This window comes from Eulemur rufifrons, chromosome 17 (assembly GCF_041146395.1).
Source record: "Eulemur rufifrons isolate Redbay chromosome 17, OSU_ERuf_1, whole genome shotgun sequence".
NCBI lineage: Eukaryota > Metazoa > Chordata > Mammalia > Primates > Lemuridae > Eulemur > Eulemur rufifrons.
The window spans coordinates 30,489,951-30,508,773 of NC_090999.1; the positions used below are offsets into that span (position 1 = coordinate 30,489,951).

An 18,823-nucleotide genomic window follows, 5' to 3' on the forward strand; every position below is an offset into this window, starting at 1 on the left:
TTATATTTTCATTACTTCAGTAATAAAATACCAACTTGCTCGCTGTAATAGTTGTTGGCAGTGTAATTACATTCAAGGGAAAGAAAGTATCTAGGTTTCCTTTCTTCTATTGAGTGATCATAACATTTAAAAATTTCTGTAAATAAAACAACAACTCAAACAAACTTTGACTGTTTGAAAATAATTGTGAGTCTAAGCTGCTATCACTCACCATAAGTATTCTAGAACCGGCCGGGCGCGGTGGCTCACGCCTGTAATCCTAGCACTCTGGGAGGCCGAGGTGGGCGGATCGTTTGAGCTCAGGAGTTCGAGACCAGCCTGAGCAAGAGCGAGACCCCACCTCTACTAAAAATAGAAAGAAATTATATGGACAGCTAAAAATATATATAGAAAAAATTAGCCGGGCATGGTGGCACATGCCTGTAGTCCCAGCTACTCGGGAGGCTGAGACAGGAGGATCGCTTGAGCTCAGGAGTTTGAGGTTGCTGTGAACTAGGCTGACGCCACGGCACTCACTCTAGCCTGGGCAACAGAGTGAGACTCTGTCTCAAAAAAAAAAAAAAAAAAGTATTCTAGAACCATTTTAACTATTACTTTCAGAAATGCTCTTTGGCAAGGTGCATGCCGCAGAGTCATGATCCACACAGCCCCCACGTTATACATCATTCCTCCAGTTATGAAGCATTCTTACTTATCTGTCAGAAAGTTACTGATGTGTGGTCATGAGTATCAGTACTGTCCAATTACCCTACGTTTAGCCCCAAACAAAGTAATTCAGCATATGAAAAAAAAAAGTCCAAAGAATAAATCATCACGTATACTTTTTCTCATTCTTTTTGAGAAAAGTTTAGAGCAGCAATCATTTTAATTAGCACATTGAGCATAAAAATACACATTAGCAGCTGTTAATATGAAGTTTTAAGACCGGAGGGTGTGATAACTTATCTAGATATAAGGGCAACATATGTTCAGCTAAACATACAGATTGTAATATAAATTATGATTACAGCATGAGGAGATCCACAGAAGGTCATTTGTAATGGCTGCCTGTACCCACTCAACCAGCTACAGTTTCCTGACATAAACTAGAGAAGTGTTTATATTATTTTAACTGTTGAAATATGATAGAAAATGAACCATGATAACAACTTATACCAGCATTAAACATTTGAAAACATAACTATGTTGTCTGTGGGTATGAAGTCACATTTATTTTTTTAATTTATTATTCAAGGGAGAAATGAAAAACAAATAAAAGCTATGAAGATCATCTTTAAGAAACCTCAAAATATCAAAGCAGATTGTGCTTTTTTTTGCTTTAAGCATTTTATCTCATTGTATTATTGATAGAGGAAGAGAGTTTGGTTTGCTTGAACATAGTTAATTCAATTTACTAACTAGCTGGTTGAAGATGTTAGAGATAAAAGAAATTACCTTCTCTTGATATTGCCGCCTTGAAGAATCCAAAGACTGGATCAAAGCTGTGGCGTGGCCGACAAACATGGCATAGCAGGTGGCCCCGACAATCATGCTCAGCATGGTAATCCAGAGGTCAGACATGCTGACGGGGGCTTGGGCTCCGTACCCAATGCACAGCATGTGACTCATAGCTTTGAAGAGTGCGTATGAATACTGCTTTCCCCAAGAATCATTCTGGAATATCAGAGAAAAAGATAATTGACTGAGCCATTAGAGTAGCAGAATGAAAAGTGAATACAACCTGTATACAGAAACATTATAGTATAGCAAGCACAGGAAAAAGTGCTTTTAATGAAGCATTTACAAATGTACTTCTTACTAATCTCTAATAAAATGATATATTTCAAATCTTGCCTACCATGATGAAATAGAAATACATGCAACTCCTAGTCAGTTTTAAGTTTGCTGTTTTTAAAATTAAAACTCTTTGGGGGACAATAGTATATCACATAACGGTGCCAGGAATGAATACTGATAAGTTCATTTTAAAGTTTCTAGGCAATCTGATCAAACAGTAGTATATTCGCAAGCTGAGAACTACAGCAGATAGATATGTGGCATATGGGCCAAAATATAGTAATATTTTATCTATGTTTTATTAAAATTTAAAGAGTTTCTTTTGATAAATTTGTCTCTAAGTCCTTTAACTCAAAACTTACATAATGTATGATAACCAGTGCAAAATGAAAATGTGGGGCCACTAGTCCAAAAAGCAGGAAAAAAGTACTGTTAAAGATGATTATTTTAATGCTAGCTTGCCTGGGAAAGATTTATTTCTCCTTCATTTATGAAACTTAGTTTTGCAGTACATAAAATTCCTGCAAGAAATTTATTCTCTTTAGGAGAATAAAGTTTGGGCCCGAAACCCTTCTGGCATGTAGGGTTTCTGCTGAGAAGTCTGCTATTAGTCTCATCAGGTTTGTTTGTTTGTTTACATTTGTAAGTTACTTGATGTGCTCATCTCATTGCTCATAGCATTCCCTCCTTCACGTTGACTTTGACCAGTCTCATGACTATGTGCCTTGGTTATATCTTTTTTGCAATGAATCTCCCAGGAGTTTATTGAACTTCTTATTATCTATATGTCAAAATCTCTAGCAAGACCAGGCAACTTTCCCTCAAGTATTCTCTCAAACAGATTTTCCAAGCTTTGCCTTTTCTTCTTCTCTTCAGGGATACTGCCGATTCTTATATTTGGGTATTTTATATAACCCCTTTTGAAAGAGTTCATTCATTTCTTTTGATTCCTTCTTCTTTATTTTAGACTGACTGGGTTAATTCAAAAGACTGTCTTCAAGCTCTGAAATCTTTTCTTCTGCTTGATTTAGTGTATGTTTAAAACTTTCCACTGTGTTTCGTGTTTCCCTAAATGAAAATTTTAGTTCCAGAGGTTCTATATATATATAGAAAATACAATATATATATAATTATATATATTTATATATTATATATAAATTATACATTTAGAATATTATATATAAGTATATATAATATATATAAGTATATATAATATAATATATAAACATAATATATTATATATAGATATTATAATATATACGCACATATAATGGAGATATATATATCCATTTGGTGAATTTTGAATTCATGTCCTGAATTATGTTTTCTTGTTTCTTTGAGTTGGTTTTCCATTTTCTCTTGGATCTCATTGGGCTTCCTTACAATCCATATTTTGAATTCTTTATCTATCATTTCAGTATTTTTTTTTTGGTTGGGATCCATTGCTAGATAGTTGATGTGATGCTTTGGGGCAGGTCTCTATAGTCTGCTTTTTCATTCTGCTGGAGTTCTTTCACTGATTCCTTCTCATCAGAGAAGATTTCACTACTTGTTTTTAAGTTTTCTTTTGTTTATATGGGACTTTTTCCCCCACTCTTAAGAGTATGACTGTAGCCTATGTTGGGTAAGGACCTTTGGCTTTGCTTTTGTGTACTTTCACAGGGCAAGGCTCTGAATGAATTCCTTGGTTATGGATAGCCTTAGTGTGCTGTTTTTCTTAAATGCTAGTTATTTGCAGGCTGTAATGATGGTATACTATGTGTGTGGGCAGGTTCCTGGAATCTTCTCTCTTTACCCAGGCCTGTGCACTTACTTCTAACTATGAATTATATTGGGACGTCCAGTTTAGTCTATCCGCCTGTTGGTGGAGCTTGAGGGTAAGAGTCAGCCAAGCCCTATGCAATTGAATCAGCAAATGATGATATGGGCTGTATAAATTGACCTCCCTGCCAGTAGGAGGTACTTGCAGAAGAAAGTTTTTGTGGGAGCTATGCATGGCCCTAGTCAATCAGAATCACTCTAACGTCCCAATCAATGGACGGGGCCCTGGAACTTCCAGGGGACTCCTTCTTGAGTTCTACTATCCCTGAGGCAGATCCGGGGCTGAAACTTGGCAGAGCTGGGTCTGGCAAATCCATGTTCAGGCTCCTCAATGGCAGAAGAAAATGCAATCTCAACAAATGTTGTGGGTGGTCTCCCGGGCAGCTGGGGAAAACCTCTGGAAACAGGTGGAGGTGCCCCCACCATGCCAAAGAACCTGTTTGCTGTGTGTAAGTGGGAATCCCGAATTCACAGTCCAGTGGGCGGGAATGGGGTTTGCTCTGCTCCCACTCCTCTTACCCGACAGATCTCCCTCCAGCATATGGCTGCCAGCCGCAGGCCAAACGATCCAGGCCAGTCAAATGTCAACCACACTCAGGTGCTGAAATGCCACATTTTGTGAGCCTTCCCACCTAGGACAGAAAGTGCAGCTGCCCCAGTCATTCCTGTGGGGAGGGGGTGCCCCACGTGTGTGCTGCAGCATGGATCCACATCATACTCTCCTCTCAGTTCTCTCCATTCAAGATGAATTCCCAAATCTCTGCTCTATATACCGAAAGATGTGATCCAGTCCTGGGAGCATGGGATCAGGCCCAAGGACCTGTCCTTAAGGCTTCTGAGTTCAAGTGCTAATTGGAACAGCAAGAGGCAGCCTGGTCCTGAGCTGTCCACCAGAACTCTTAGGCAGGCCAATGCCATTCCACTATGGTCTGGCCACCAAGAGGTATGCCCCTCTCTGTCAGAGCAGCCTGCCAGGCAGCTCTAGGGAAAGCAAGCAAGTGTGGAGCTCCTGATCTGAACATCCCTCAGTCCTGCAGTGACCCACAGCTGTGGTGGCAAAACTTGAACTTGGGGCACAAGAGCAGGCCTGGGTTCCTGTCTCTCTCCCTGGTCCCACAGTAGGGCAACAGAAACCTCAAGGCAGAGCTTAGAGCACTGGAGGGAAGGGATCTCTGATTGGCTCTGGGCGCAGGTGCCCAGGATTTGGAAGCCTGTGGAGCTCCACATGAGCTGAAGCAGTGCCTCTGCATGATCTCCCAGCAGCTGCCCATGCCACTCTGTAGGCCTGTGGAGGTCAAGGAGTTCCCCTGCAGCCCAAATTGCAAAGGTCTAAGGTGGGAGTGCAGAGCTCTAAAGGTCTCCTGCTTACCCCTTCTCTGGGTCTGGGTCTGGGTCTGGGGGCTTCTCAAGGCTCTCAGGGGCCCCACAGAGGCAATCCAGCCACTACCTTCATGCTTAGTGTCTCCCCTTTACCTATCTGCTATATTCAAGCATTCTTTCTCTGACAACTTATTCAAAATATGGGTATTTGATGGATATCCCTGATTGCTCTCTGAAGAAGAGATGCATGCCAGCTGCCTCTAGTCAGCCATCCTTCATAAAAATGTATTAAATGTGAACTGTGTTTTAATTGAAGTTTATCTTGTTTTCACTTTAGGTAATAATTTACCAACAAATTGCTCCTTATAAATTAATTTTTTATTATTCAAAGTGTTCACTTAATTAATCACTTCACTGAGGCATCATTGAGAATAATTATTTTTTGAGGAAAAATATTGAACCAAATTAATGGGAACATAGATAATTAAACTTGCTTACTCCATCTGAGAACTTCCATATAGAAATAGTACATTTTGAGCTTTCTCTAGGTTTAACTTAAAATACATTCTAGGCATTTGTTTTGACACCTTGTCTGTATTGTTACTGAATTTGGGGTGTTAGAGTGGAGACTATATGCAAAAAATATATATAAGGGAATTATTGTTCCCCAGTGTCCCAGACCTGCTGGAATACGACATTCAAATTCAAACTAAGCCACTTAATAGCCTGCTGCAGAAACAAAAGCAAGCTCTCCAATCCATCAGCTTTCACATGAACAGAAATTTGGTTAATTTCAGGGGCCAAAGCTTTACATTATTGAAGACCTAAATTAATTCTTCTTTATCATTTGCAAACAAATACAAATATGAACATGTTAAGTAGGTACAGTCTTGACAACATCTGAAATACAGGACTCAAACTCAGACGTACACACAACTGCTAGAATATTAAAGAATCAGGGTGGTAAAAAAGTGGCAGAACTAGAAAGCCAAGCAGAGGATGAGCTCTATAGAGCTAGGCTACCAAATTTTGATCAGTGTGTCCAATTTACTTCTGCAATCATTGGAAAAACATTTCATTTATATTAATTACAGAGATGCCAATCAGATATAAAATTGCATTAAGGAGTTCTTAAGGCAAGAAATATAGCAGAGCATAATTTGCGTGAAGTCATAAGAAGTATAGCACAGCAGGTTGCCAGTTTCAAATAGGGTGTGCTCATTTGAATACTCCGTGCTTTCACTTTCTGAATCCAGTTGACCCTGGAACCATGCAGGGACTAAAGGCACCACTCCCGACCCTGCACAGTTGAAGATACATGTATAACTTTTAACTCCCCAAAAACTTAACTATTAATGGTCTACTGTTGACTAAAAGCCTTACTGATAACATAAACAGTCAATTAACACGTGTATATGTATATATGATGCAGCATTTCTCCCATGGTGTAGGACCACACAAGCAAACATAAACTCCAAAATAAGCAGGTAGAAAGAAAGAAAGCCTGCCAAATACCATACTTTGTTTGATTTCATGACCCATTGAACTTGTTACCTAACATTAGCACTATATATTTTAATGTATTAGGAAGTAGTGGATTATTTCCCTTCAATTCATAAGATAGAAGATTCCTGACTTCTTAAATTTATTTTGCATTCTTTATAGTAATATATGCAAAAATAATTTAAATGTCATGATATTTAGCATTAGGACTTTTAAAAAAATCAGATTCACAAATATATATATATATATATATATATTTTTTTTTTTTTCAGTCAGGGAAACTTACTTATTTTCCATATATTTAATGCTATGATCCACACAAAAAACATTTGTACTTCTGACATCAACCCTTTGCATTATAAGATTCAAACAATTTTAATGGTAAAATACAGAGTTATTGCATAACTAAATTGCTGTTGCTATAAATAGTGATATCTGGTCATTTTGAGAGCATGTTTTCAACTTGTTCCCTGGTCAATTAATCCCTCAAGTTCTAAGTGTATGTTTTCCTTCTTCAAAAATGATGATGAAACACAAAATTTGCGTTAAGTAGATTTGTAAATTAAAATTTAATGATACTTGAGATCATAGATTTTTTTCTCATAGTTTCTTAATGTTGGTACATTATTTTAAAACAAAAATTAAACAAATCAATATATTATTTTTAAATTTAACTTGTCCATTAACCTGATTTTTTTATACTAAGAGTTCATTAGTACCATTTATAAAACAAGTCATAAATCAGAGAATATTTCAATATTTTAGGTGGGATTTTTTCAATTATAATTAGTTTTTCAGGCAAATCAAAATATTTTCATGGGGCACCTCTTTGTAGAAATAAATATAAACAAATATTTTATATTTGTTTACAAATAAATATTAAATAGATTTTATATTTTTATATAGATTTTTATATGTATGCATGTATATACATATAAAGGCACAATGGAAGAGATTAGCATACACTGAGTACTTACTCCTTACAAGGTACTATTATAACATCATTTCATTGCTCCACCTAATATTCTTGGAACCTGACTGATACTGTTATCACAGGCAGGGAATGCAAAGCTTAGAAAAATTAAGAAACCTACTCAAGGTCACATACGTGTAGATGCCACAGGCTGGAATACTATCACAGGTCTGTCTGAACCCTAGTGTAAACTTTCTCCATTCCAAAGATCATAGCCATTTCTTTTATAACCATTTATATGAACAAAAGTCATAATAATTATAATATAGGATTTTAAAGCATTTTAAGAACATAATCATAGCATAGAAATTCTTTAAAGTATATGTTTCATCTCAAAGAGCAAAAGAAATTTAGAGGAAAATTATCTAAGGTTTTCTCTAGGGAAAACCTCTGAGGGAAAATTCCCTGGAGAGTTTGAGGTCAATCAAGATAGCCTGACCATGCAATTATACTTAACTTTTATAGTTTCCTGTTATCCAGGAATTCTCATTTAGTTCTTCTCTCCACCTATCCACAAAGCCTGGTGTGAAGCAACCTGTCCTGTTATCTAATAGGAACAGTCTCTGGGAAGAAATCCTTGCCTGAGGCTCAACCCTCCGGAGTATAGAAAGTACGGGGGCACAGAGACACAGGTTCAATCTGAAACATTAATTGATACTCTGTGCTTTCACTTAGCCAAACTAAAATAAGTATAGTCATGTGCCACATAATGAGATTTCAGCCAATGATGGACAGCAGATATAATGGTGGTCCATAAGATTATAATGGAGCTGAAAAATTCCTATCACCTAGTGACATCATAGCCACTATAATGTCATTACACAATGTATTACTCATGAGTTAGTGGTGATATTGGTGTAAATGAACCCACTGTACTGCCAGTTGTATAAGAGTATAGCACGTACAACTATATACAGTGCATAATACTTGATAATGATAATGAATGACTATGTTACTGGTTTATGTATATAATATATTATACTTTTATTATTTTAGAGCATATTCCTTCCACTTATTAAAAAAAGGTTAATTACAAAAGAGCCTCAGGCAGGTCCTTCAGGAGGTATTCCAGAAGAAGGCATTTTTATCATAAGAGATGACAGCTCCAAATGTGTTATTCCCCTGTAGACCTTCCAGTGGGAAAAGATGTGGAGGTAGTAGACAGTGATATTGATGATCCTGACCCTGTGTAGGCCTAAGCTAATGTGTGGGTTTATTTCTTAGTTTTGAAAAGAAAATTTTAAAAAGTTAAAAAAAAAAGTAATAGAAAAAAAGCTTAAGGAATAAGGATATAAAAAAGAAAATATTTTTATACAGTTGTATGTGTGTTTTAAGCTGTTATTACAAAGGAGACAAACAGTTAAAAGAAGTATAAAGTTTATAAAATAAAAAAGTTAAAGTAAACTAAGATTAATTTATTACTGAAGTAAGAAAACATTTTTAATAAATTTAGTGTAGTCTAAATGTAGTGTTTATAAAGCCTACAGCGTGCACAGTAATGTACTAGGCCTCCACACTCACTCATCACTCACTCACTGACTCATCCAGAGCAACTTCTAGTCCTGCAAGCTTCATGCATGGTACATGCCCTATACAGGTGTACCAATTTTTACCTTGTATATTAAGTTTTACTATACCTTTTCTATGTTTAAATATCTTTAGATACACAAACTTTTACCACCGTGTTACAATTGCCTATGGTATTCAGTATAGTAACATGTTGTACAGATTTTTCGCCTAGGAACAACAGGCCATACCATCTAGCCTAGGTGTGTAGTAGCTTATCTCATCTAGATTTAAGTGTAATCTATGATGTTCACACAACGATGAAATTGCCTAAAGACACGTTTCTCAGAAAGTATTCCCATCATTAAGTGACACATGACTGTAATGATGCCATATTTCCTACGTACTATTAAATGTGCATGTGCAAATTTAAATTACTTTTATGGGTTTTATTCAAGCGGCTCAAGCAGTTTTAAGCTGATAATTCTCAAATCAGTAGATCATCTCTTTTGATGGCATTCTTGAATTGTTTAATGCTACTATTTTGAGATTTGAGCATATTAGTGTGTTAAAAAAAACTACTAAAACCAGAGTGAAATTAAAGTGAAAACAAAGAACAGCAATTTTTTGTGCTAGGCTCAAATTTATGCCCCTAATGAACAAAGTAGCTGCCTGATATATAAAAGAAGCAGAAGAGTTCAGAATATCTTTTATTATAGGTATAGACCTTGAGTGTGTATGTCACTTATTAGATCATAAAATTTATTAAATACATATTTTTGGTATATACAAATGTCTTACCATATAAAAGAGTAAATCATTAGAGTTTCTTTCCAAATAACTTGCATATATTTCAATTTATATGACAGATGGTGCAATGTGGAAAGAATTTTGAATTTTTTGTGAGAATTAAACAAGAGACTTTATATAAAAGCCTAGCATATATAAAAGAGCTAATAAATAATAAGCTCTCTGTTTTCTACCTGGAATATTTCTGTAAATGAGGGGCTAAATTTGTTACTGTTGTGTGTATGTGTGTGCATTTTAATTTAAAATTATATTTATAATACTTTAGCTAACAGATACAGTTCTAACCTCTTTACAAATACATAAATTATGAAGAATTACATTAAATTCTAATGCTTAGAGGTAGACATAAGTAAAATACAGAAAAATTTATAGAAAAAGAAATGTGTATGCTAATGAGATTACATAGGAATTGATTATTTATATTGAGGATAAAAAGAGCTTTTCAATTATCTAATAATCATGCTCTTACCTATTAAAAATTCTGAAGTTCTACCTTAGCAATGGTAGAATTTGACCTTAACACTTACCATATCTGTGTAATTTTGACAATATCGTGCCAACCTCTCTTGTTTTTCTTTATCTACCTCGATTTGCTACTGGGCTGGGGCTCCCACTACCAGATGTAAGAAGGGATAGTGAAATAAAACAAAATATTGACCTATTGAATATTTTTAATAGTAGACTGACTTTTATCCATAGATTCATAGAAAGTTGAAATTGTAAGGGATCTGAGCAAAAATTTATCCTTTTTGTGAGCTAACTGAATTTCAGAATCTCCATGATTGTAAGATCAAAATACATAATTACATAAATAAATATTTAAATGAATATATTTAGCTTGTCTAACTTTATTTTAATCTAATATACAAGGAACAATACATTTTAAAATCATGAAAAATATTAAGTTACTTTCCAAGGTCTCATTTGGTTTATCTAGGAATGAAAAAACAAACAAACAAACAAAAACCACAAACTCCTGTCTCTATGTGATTGTAAGTATTGTTTCCGTTATATTTATATAATCATAATAATGACCATAATACCACTACTGACAGCAAAACATGAATACCGCTTATATAGATCTCTGACAATAAAAACCTTAGTAGATCTGGTAAAATTCACAACAAACTTGTGCAGGTAGAACAGTCATCATTGTCTTCTTTTACTAATGAAGATAAAGTCCAGAGTTTCATTAACTAGTCTATGGCTTCATGGTAAGCAGCAATATCTGTACACTGGATCTCTGTCCTGCTGGTGGCAGATATTAAACATTTTAAGCTACATCTTAATAAGTACTGTCTTGTACTCTGCTCACATTTGGGTATTTAGGAAGAAAAATCAACCATGGTCAGGTTAAACCATCTCCATTATGAAAGCGATAGTGTAAGTCAAATTATTATAAATACCTGGGTAAAATGATGAGGACACCCACTATGATCTATATTGCCAAATATTGCCATAGAGTTATCGATTTCATGCAAACACACTCTTCTGAGATCAGTATCTAATCAAATTGTAGAGTGAACCATTAATCTATGCTAAAGTTAATTCAATCATAAGTTTAGAAGATGAATGATGTCAGTTAAGATTATTGCATTATTTTAGAAAAATACTTTTAAAAGTCATATTCTTATTTACAGTTAAGTTATAATTACACAAATCAGCAACAATACATGTTCCTCAATTCTAAAGGCATGACCTTAAATTGCATACAAACACATAAAGCCTTCAATTACAAGTAATGCTAGAACTTGGTGTATTGATTATGCAATCTAACATGATAAGCCTCGGAAATCCTCTGCTGCGTAAGTCTGTGTAAAAAGGCAGAAGGTATTGAACACTTACAGTTATTTTTGGAAGGCTAACTCCCAACTTAAGGCTCTTATCCTATGATGCACATTCAGTGTATTCTTAGTACATAAGGCTTCTGTGTCAGAGTTATCCCTCTGAGAGAATATTCTATTTTGACTTCTAAATCCACATAAGCCTTATACAAATGTAAGTTTTATAATGTGTGGATTCCATGATCTCACAGTCAGCTTTACAGAAAATTCAAATACCAAACAGTACTTAAGAGAGGCAAAACACAACTTCTTAGATCAATAGAATCAAGCTAAATATCATTTTACTAGTACTTAAAAAGGTTAAATCCCTAGAATCTCACTTGTCTCTGATAAAACAATTCTCCACTCACATTTCATTTGAGCGTGTGTGTGTGTGTGGGGGGGGGTGTGGGCGTGTGTGTGTAAGAGAAAGACACAGAGAGCAAGAAAGAGAGAGAGAGAGAAATTTCTTTTTAAGGCCCAGCTTATTTTCTCTCAGACCTATTTCTGAATTCAGACGTAGACTTATTTGGAAGTCTGTAGCAAACATGCAAAGAAAGAAGGGTATTTGAAATAATGTTTTATTTTCTCTCTTTCCTTTTTAACTTTTGGCTTTTGATTCTACCAGCTTACAAGACTAGAAAAAATGATGATTCAGGTCTAATTCCTATTTTTGATGAGCTCCTTTCAATTGTCTAAAATTAGAACAAAAATATATGAACAAATGTTCCATGTTCAATGATGGCATTACTATCCAAAGAAAATAAAATGAAGCAGGTTCCTACTAAATTTTAGCATATTCCATTTGAAATCATGCTAATGAGGATATTCTAGCTATTTTCTTATGGCACAGAGAAGAAAACTAACGTTATTTTGCATTTAGGAAAAAAGGTACTTTTTAGTGCACATCTGCTTGATAAAAACTAACAGAAAGGCAAATGCAATCCAACTAATATTATAATCCATTTGTGAGGTATCAGTTTTCAGAAATAGAGAAGAAATGGAAAAGATAATAAATAGACCAGAAATTTAGTATTCTTAAATCAGTCATTAGAATTCTTATTTGCTTGTAATTATAATATTACTTAATGCCAATACTTCCCACAATTCTGACTACTTTGGATATGAGACATAATTATTGATGTTTTTTGAAGGGAGTACACCGTTTAGTGAAATTCCTATAGAAGAGCTGTAAGATTTTAATCAGGCAGAGTTCCAAGTTTGCCACAAATTGCCATACTAAGCTAAGGAACACATCCAGACAAGTCATAAATGTGTCTTGCCTTAACTTCCTCTGATGTAGAAGGAAATGGTACTATGGCTTACTGGCAAAGCAAGTGAAAGCCTTAATAATTAACAACATACATTGCTTAGTCAACAGGGACTGTTCAGGAAAAGAAGTAAAAATTCAAAGCTTAATGATTTTTCTTGTGCATCACTTCTATGACTCATGTCAGATTTTCCCCAGCTAGTTCAAAAATGATTTATCTGCTTCAATGAGTCAGTAGTCTTTCTTCTTTACATTTCTTTAGGTACCAGTGACAAAGTTTAACAAAATCATCTGTTTGTATTCAGGTGTGCATATACCTGTGTGCCTACCCCATGTTGGCCTAGAAGAAGTGTAGTATAGTGGTCTACTTTATGTAAAACCAACCTACTGCCCCTGGTAGCACTGTGCCTAAGGGTTTTATGGACAGTGAAGCCTGATACAGCAGTAAGTCTCAGGGAGACAACTTCAATCAAACTGCACATGAGGTTTTAGAGGAGAGTACCCAGTTCTAAAGAATCAGAGAATAGCCTACACAAAAATGTCTGCCATATCTTCTTCTAATCATCTTGAAATGACCTCTATTGAATCTATTTTAGGTTGTAAAGTCGAGTCAATGACAATGTCTCTGAAAGGCCACTATTTGGATGCTTGTACATTGCCTTTAAGTCAATATTCAAATATCCTTCTGCCATGTCTGGGAGGGTTCATGGTTGACCCAACAGGGTTTGGGTTGACTCACAAGAGGCTGGAAACAAGTGAGCACAGGTTAACACAGGATGGAGAAAGCATGAGGATCATCCCAAGACAAATTCTTTAGTCAAAGACAGGGATCGAATGCCACAAAATTGAAAGCAAATGACAGAGGAAGGATTTTCCAATTGAAAGGAGACAGGGTGGCAGTAAATGTGTATTGAGTACAGAAGATGGCATGCAGGGAGATTGACGTTGATTTGGGGTGTTATTGGCTTGCCTTTGTCTATCATTGGAAATGCAGTGTGTGCTTAAAATAGGGAATAGTTCAAAAGTTTCTTTTTGTCCTCTATTCTATCGTGGTGAGGCCACAGGCTAGATTAATGGGGAGTCAACCTACAATGTAGCCAAAGGATGAAAAATCAGATCCATATGGTTCCATTTGTGGAATAAAAGGGTTTACAGAAACTGGGTAGAAAATAGTTAACTCATAAGAGAGCAAAATATCCCAGAGTATTGATTATTTTCAATGAAGGTGAAATCCATGAAGGGGGTAGAGTATCAAAAGAAGTTAGGAATAAAATCTTTTAATTTTAGTTATTTCTATAAATTTACCTGACATCAACACTGTTGTTATACAAGACTTTCTCCAGAAGAGGTAAATGTATTGACATTCTTTGTAAACAACTTGGTTACATCAAAGTATAAATAATAGTATTACTGTTATTATTATTAGTCAGCATCAAACATAGACAATGATGTGGTTACCTAAGGATAGCAATTATATATACCAATGTGAGGACATTCAGATTTGCTCCTGGTTATGTACTCTCTCCACTGTTTTTTAGCTGTACTATTAGTGGAATCTAGCAAAAATATTTAACTGACTTAATAACAGTTTGCAAGTATTATCCTGTTCTCTAATATTGCCATAGTACCTTGAATTATTTTGGAAGTTGAAAGCCAGATGCCTTTATCTGAACCACAAAGTAAACTAGTATCCCTCATTAAGATTCAGGGTATTTCCAACTGCAATTGAAACATGAACTTTATATTTAATGAAATTAAACAGATGTTCTTAGCAGTCTGATCAATTGTTCTCTCAATCGTTATCTGTATTGCAGATATCATAAACAACTCAGCATTTACTTAAATACTGGTATAAAAATTAAAATAATGCAAAATATTTCAAATTTATTAAGTGTTCTTTTTCTCATGAATGCTTTATCAAGGAATCAGAATAACTGGCTAATTTTCAGACATACTTTCATTTATTTCTCTCACTTGATTTGCTCACAGGAGGAAGGCGAATGTCCTTCCACCATAATATGTTTATGTTTTTCTGAACACAAAGTGCTGAGAGTTAAATTTTGAAACACCACTATAATAATGCAAATATTATTCTTTACCTATTTTCTTCAGGAAGCAAAAAATGGGTCATATACACAATATACATAAACTGACAAGCTGCCTAATAGAAGTTGCTTTTGATTCCCTTAGATAAAGGTAACAAATTTAGCATTTATATCAAAAGTAGAAAGTGTGGTCTATTATTCAAAGGTAGAAATGTGACTAGTCTGGTGAAAACAGGGCTTATAGATCTGACGAGAAGTGGATGGAGGCACATACATAAATAGGCAGCATTACTTATATGCTATTGTTATTTAGCTTCAGATGAGTTCTGCACATACTAGAAACAAAAGCAAAACAAAACCATATTTTGCTTACCAAAACATCATTAATCAGATAAGATTGTTCTCAGTATGCTCCAATTTTCTTTTTATGGTAGAAAATAAAAGTGCCATAGATTTCCCCATATAAGAATAAACTACAATGTTTGGTGAGTACGGGACACTAAATCTCATTCTTTCCCTCACTAGTCCACATTACTCCCAGCAAATTAAAAAAAGGACAAAAGCAATGCAAATATTTTAAAACTTTTCTGTCTTTAAAATCTTGTTGCCTAATCTTAGAATTTTCTGGGCTTCCTAGAATCATTCCGCATGTATAAACAAAATAACAGAGAATACATTTAAATATACTAAGGTTTGAATGTGTTTTGCCAATGACCCTGAACTAGTTTGACATTGTGTAAGGCTAAAAGTCAGTCATAATGAGAACATTCAGATGTGGTTTTCTCTTCTTGCAGTGTCAGGCACATAGTCTGTAGCCATTAAATATGAGTGGGTTGTCTGTTTTTGATGGATGGTCCGAGGTATTAATTAGTTGTAGGTATGCTTCCAATTAAACAAATGACCACTAGTAAATTTACTTTTCTGCAAACAATGTTAATATAATATTTTCTTAATATTTTAGTATCTGATAAAACCAAAACCCCAGACATTGTCAGGGAAGTCACTTTTTATCAGTATTTGATAATAAGTTAGGTCAAGGTCAGAGTTAAACGTGGAATCTATAGTTTGTGTTTATTAGATCCTGTAGTATTTGACCTTTACACACTGTTTTGTGGTGGCTATTGCAGAGAAAGTGATCGTGTTATATTCAGTTTCATTTCTAAAATAAATACAAGGTCATTGCCTCCAGCAGGTGAAAGAATAGAGTTTAATATGCTTAATTGTGACCCCCAATACAAAACTAAGAATTTTTCAGACCCTTTGAATGTACTCAAAAATATAAATAAGTACAACAATAGACTATCCATAGTCAGCTATGATCAATTTAATTTTGCCGAGCAGACAAAAGCAGCTTCCTTAAATAAGAGCTACCCAGGATCTCATTAATGTAGAAGAAAAAAAATCATGGTCATGCTCAAGGTGTATGACTTCATAGTGGAAAATTTCAATCCTCCAAACACCTCGCAGAAAAGAAACCAAAAGCTAGCGGAACAACTGTCAGACAGATTTCAAAATCTCACTTAGACCACTGGACAAATAAGATAGAAGAAACTAGAAATTCTAAATATACTGAGGTATATGTTTTTACAAAGTAAGGTTGACAAGGTTGGAGTTGGGCAAGGAACATCTCTCATTAGAATGGCATACAGAATTGTGACTGCACAAGTTTGAATTTGAAAAATGAGTACCTCAAAATAGTAAAGTAGCAGTTTTGTGTGAATTATATCTTAGGAAAAAAGTCAACATTTTATGAATAGATACAAATGCATTTTCCCAATTTATCTTTTAATCTTGTCTTGCCATATTTAGTGTGATATAAGAAAAAGTGATTATAATGTACTCTGTTGAAATGCAAGCAAAGGTGAGAAAACATATTTATTAAACTACATTTATTGAACAATATATGCAAACATAAAGAATAAATATATGTTTGCCCCCATTATATATGCTTCTATTTCTCTCCTCCCTATCAACTTAATGAGGGCAAACAATCACCTATCACAGGGTGCATTTGGGCTAATAGGTTCTAATTTATTAATATTGATTTACAAGCAGCTTTTAAGACCAAGCAATCTGATCTTTTCTAAATGACATTATGGTAGGGAAAAGGTCATGTTTTTAGGCTACAAATCCATGAGGAAAATAATGGCACATTTTCCACAAGAATCTGATGGTGATATATCAATATAACTGTCAACAGCTGTGTCCTAAGATTAACACAGATGTGGAAAAGGAAAGGAAATAAAACTGTGAAAATGGAAGCAAATACTATGCTTAAAGATATCAGCCATCTGGGAATTGTTTCTGAGCAGAAGACATAAATCTACAAGCCAGTTTGCCTATAGAAAGTTCTAATGCTTCTCTGTAGGAATATTTTATTTTAATTTGGAGATGTATGTATATAATGATTCTATATGTCATTGGCACAACCTAAACCAGAATTATCACCAGAGTATAAATTGCACAATTACTTTGGAGTGACTCATCTTCACCGCAGAATCCTATGAGATTTATAGTGATTTCTTTGGATTCCTTTTACATACGTGTTTCTTTTTCCTTTTTCTTTCTTTTTTTAGACAGCACTAAAGATGAAGAACTTAGCTTTTGCCAGGTATCTTCCTGAACACTTTCAGGAACAGAACTTTCAACAAACTCCCTTGCCCTCTGACTTCAAGTTGGATTCAGGCAACGGGAACCGTGACAGAAGATCAGAGGGAAGAAGGAGAATACCATCAGTATCACACTGTGAAGAGAGTGAGCTGGCTGTGTTTTCTATCAAAGGTCACTACTTCTGTCAATGCATCTCTATCTAGGTGACTTCCTTTTCTGGGTTTTAGTGCAGGCAACAGTTCTGTTATTACTATCCTTTGGGACCCTGTTATCCCTTGTGGTTCCCAACATCCCACTCACAACTTGGTAGATTGTTCCCTTTTTAAGACTCCTTTACACTGTGTAACCTGTTGGGACCCTGCGTGTGTGTGTAGTCCTTAGGTAGAGAAGGGAGAATCCACATGGGAAAACAAAAATAAAACTCTACTAAGAGTCAAGAAATGTTAGACCAAGAGATCAATAGCTAATAATTCTATATACTTAAGAAAGCCATTTGTCTTCTCTAGGCATCTCTTTTATTTTTAAAAAGCAAATCTGTACTGGAATATAAAGTTTATTTTTGCCCCTGAAGTTTTATATTTCTGACTAAATACAGAATCAACTTTATTATAAGACAGCTGGTATCTATTTTTTTACCTCCTTCTTCCATCTCGTGGCACAGTACTGATCACCTATCAATATCCATTCCTTTTCTGCTACAGAACCCCAAAAGATTTGGGGTGGCAATATTCCCAGCTTAATAAAATACATTATTTATATATTCTGGAAGAATGGGGCAGCCAAGTAGTTTAGTAGTTCAATAAGTTGAAAGCCAAAGTTACTGGGTGGAGATTCTGGAAACAAGAGTCCATCTCAGCATAATGTGCTTTTTTTCTGCCTTTTGTCCTTCCTCTTGTTCTTTCCTGAAGTGTGGATGTGATGGCTGCCGTGGGGAAGTCTTCCTGAGAGTGACAGTAGCAGTCACACTCTATGGCAGATAGAGGCTGGGTTCTGATGACACTGCAGAAATGGCACACCCACCTTGCATGGCCTGTCCTTCAACTTTTTATGTGACAGAGCTATTTAATGTGGTCCACTATGTTTGTTTCTCCAACATAAGTTTTTTTTTCATTTTTTTTTATATATTTCTCTAACTCAGAGCAGAACATAATCACCAAGTCACACACACACACCCCATGCACTGCTTGAAACACTCAGTCAGGACTATACTTATATGCTCCAGTAAGGTCTACTTTCCCTCTTTTTGTCATCTACTCTGCCAAGCCTAGAACAACATAAGTCTCTAGTTCCCAAAGTGACAACTAACTTGTTTAATCCATGCAGTTTTCTTAACCTAAAACTTATCAATTCCACTTATAGTTAGATA

General features: G+C 35.2%; 1 protein-coding gene across 1 annotated transcript in view; it reads right to left on the reverse strand.

Moving 5' to 3' along the window:
* The window catches only part of HCN1 (hyperpolarization activated cyclic nucleotide gated potassium channel 1), a 328,222-nt gene that overhangs the window by 94,503 nt on the left and 214,896 nt on the right, over positions 1 to 18,823 (reverse strand). The window contains exon 4 of the mRNA XM_069492480.1: positions 1,435 to 1,653. Coding sequence (XP_069348581.1) covers positions 1,435 to 1,653 — 219 coding nt within the window. The remainder of the gene's footprint in view (positions 1 to 1,434; positions 1,654 to 18,823) is intronic.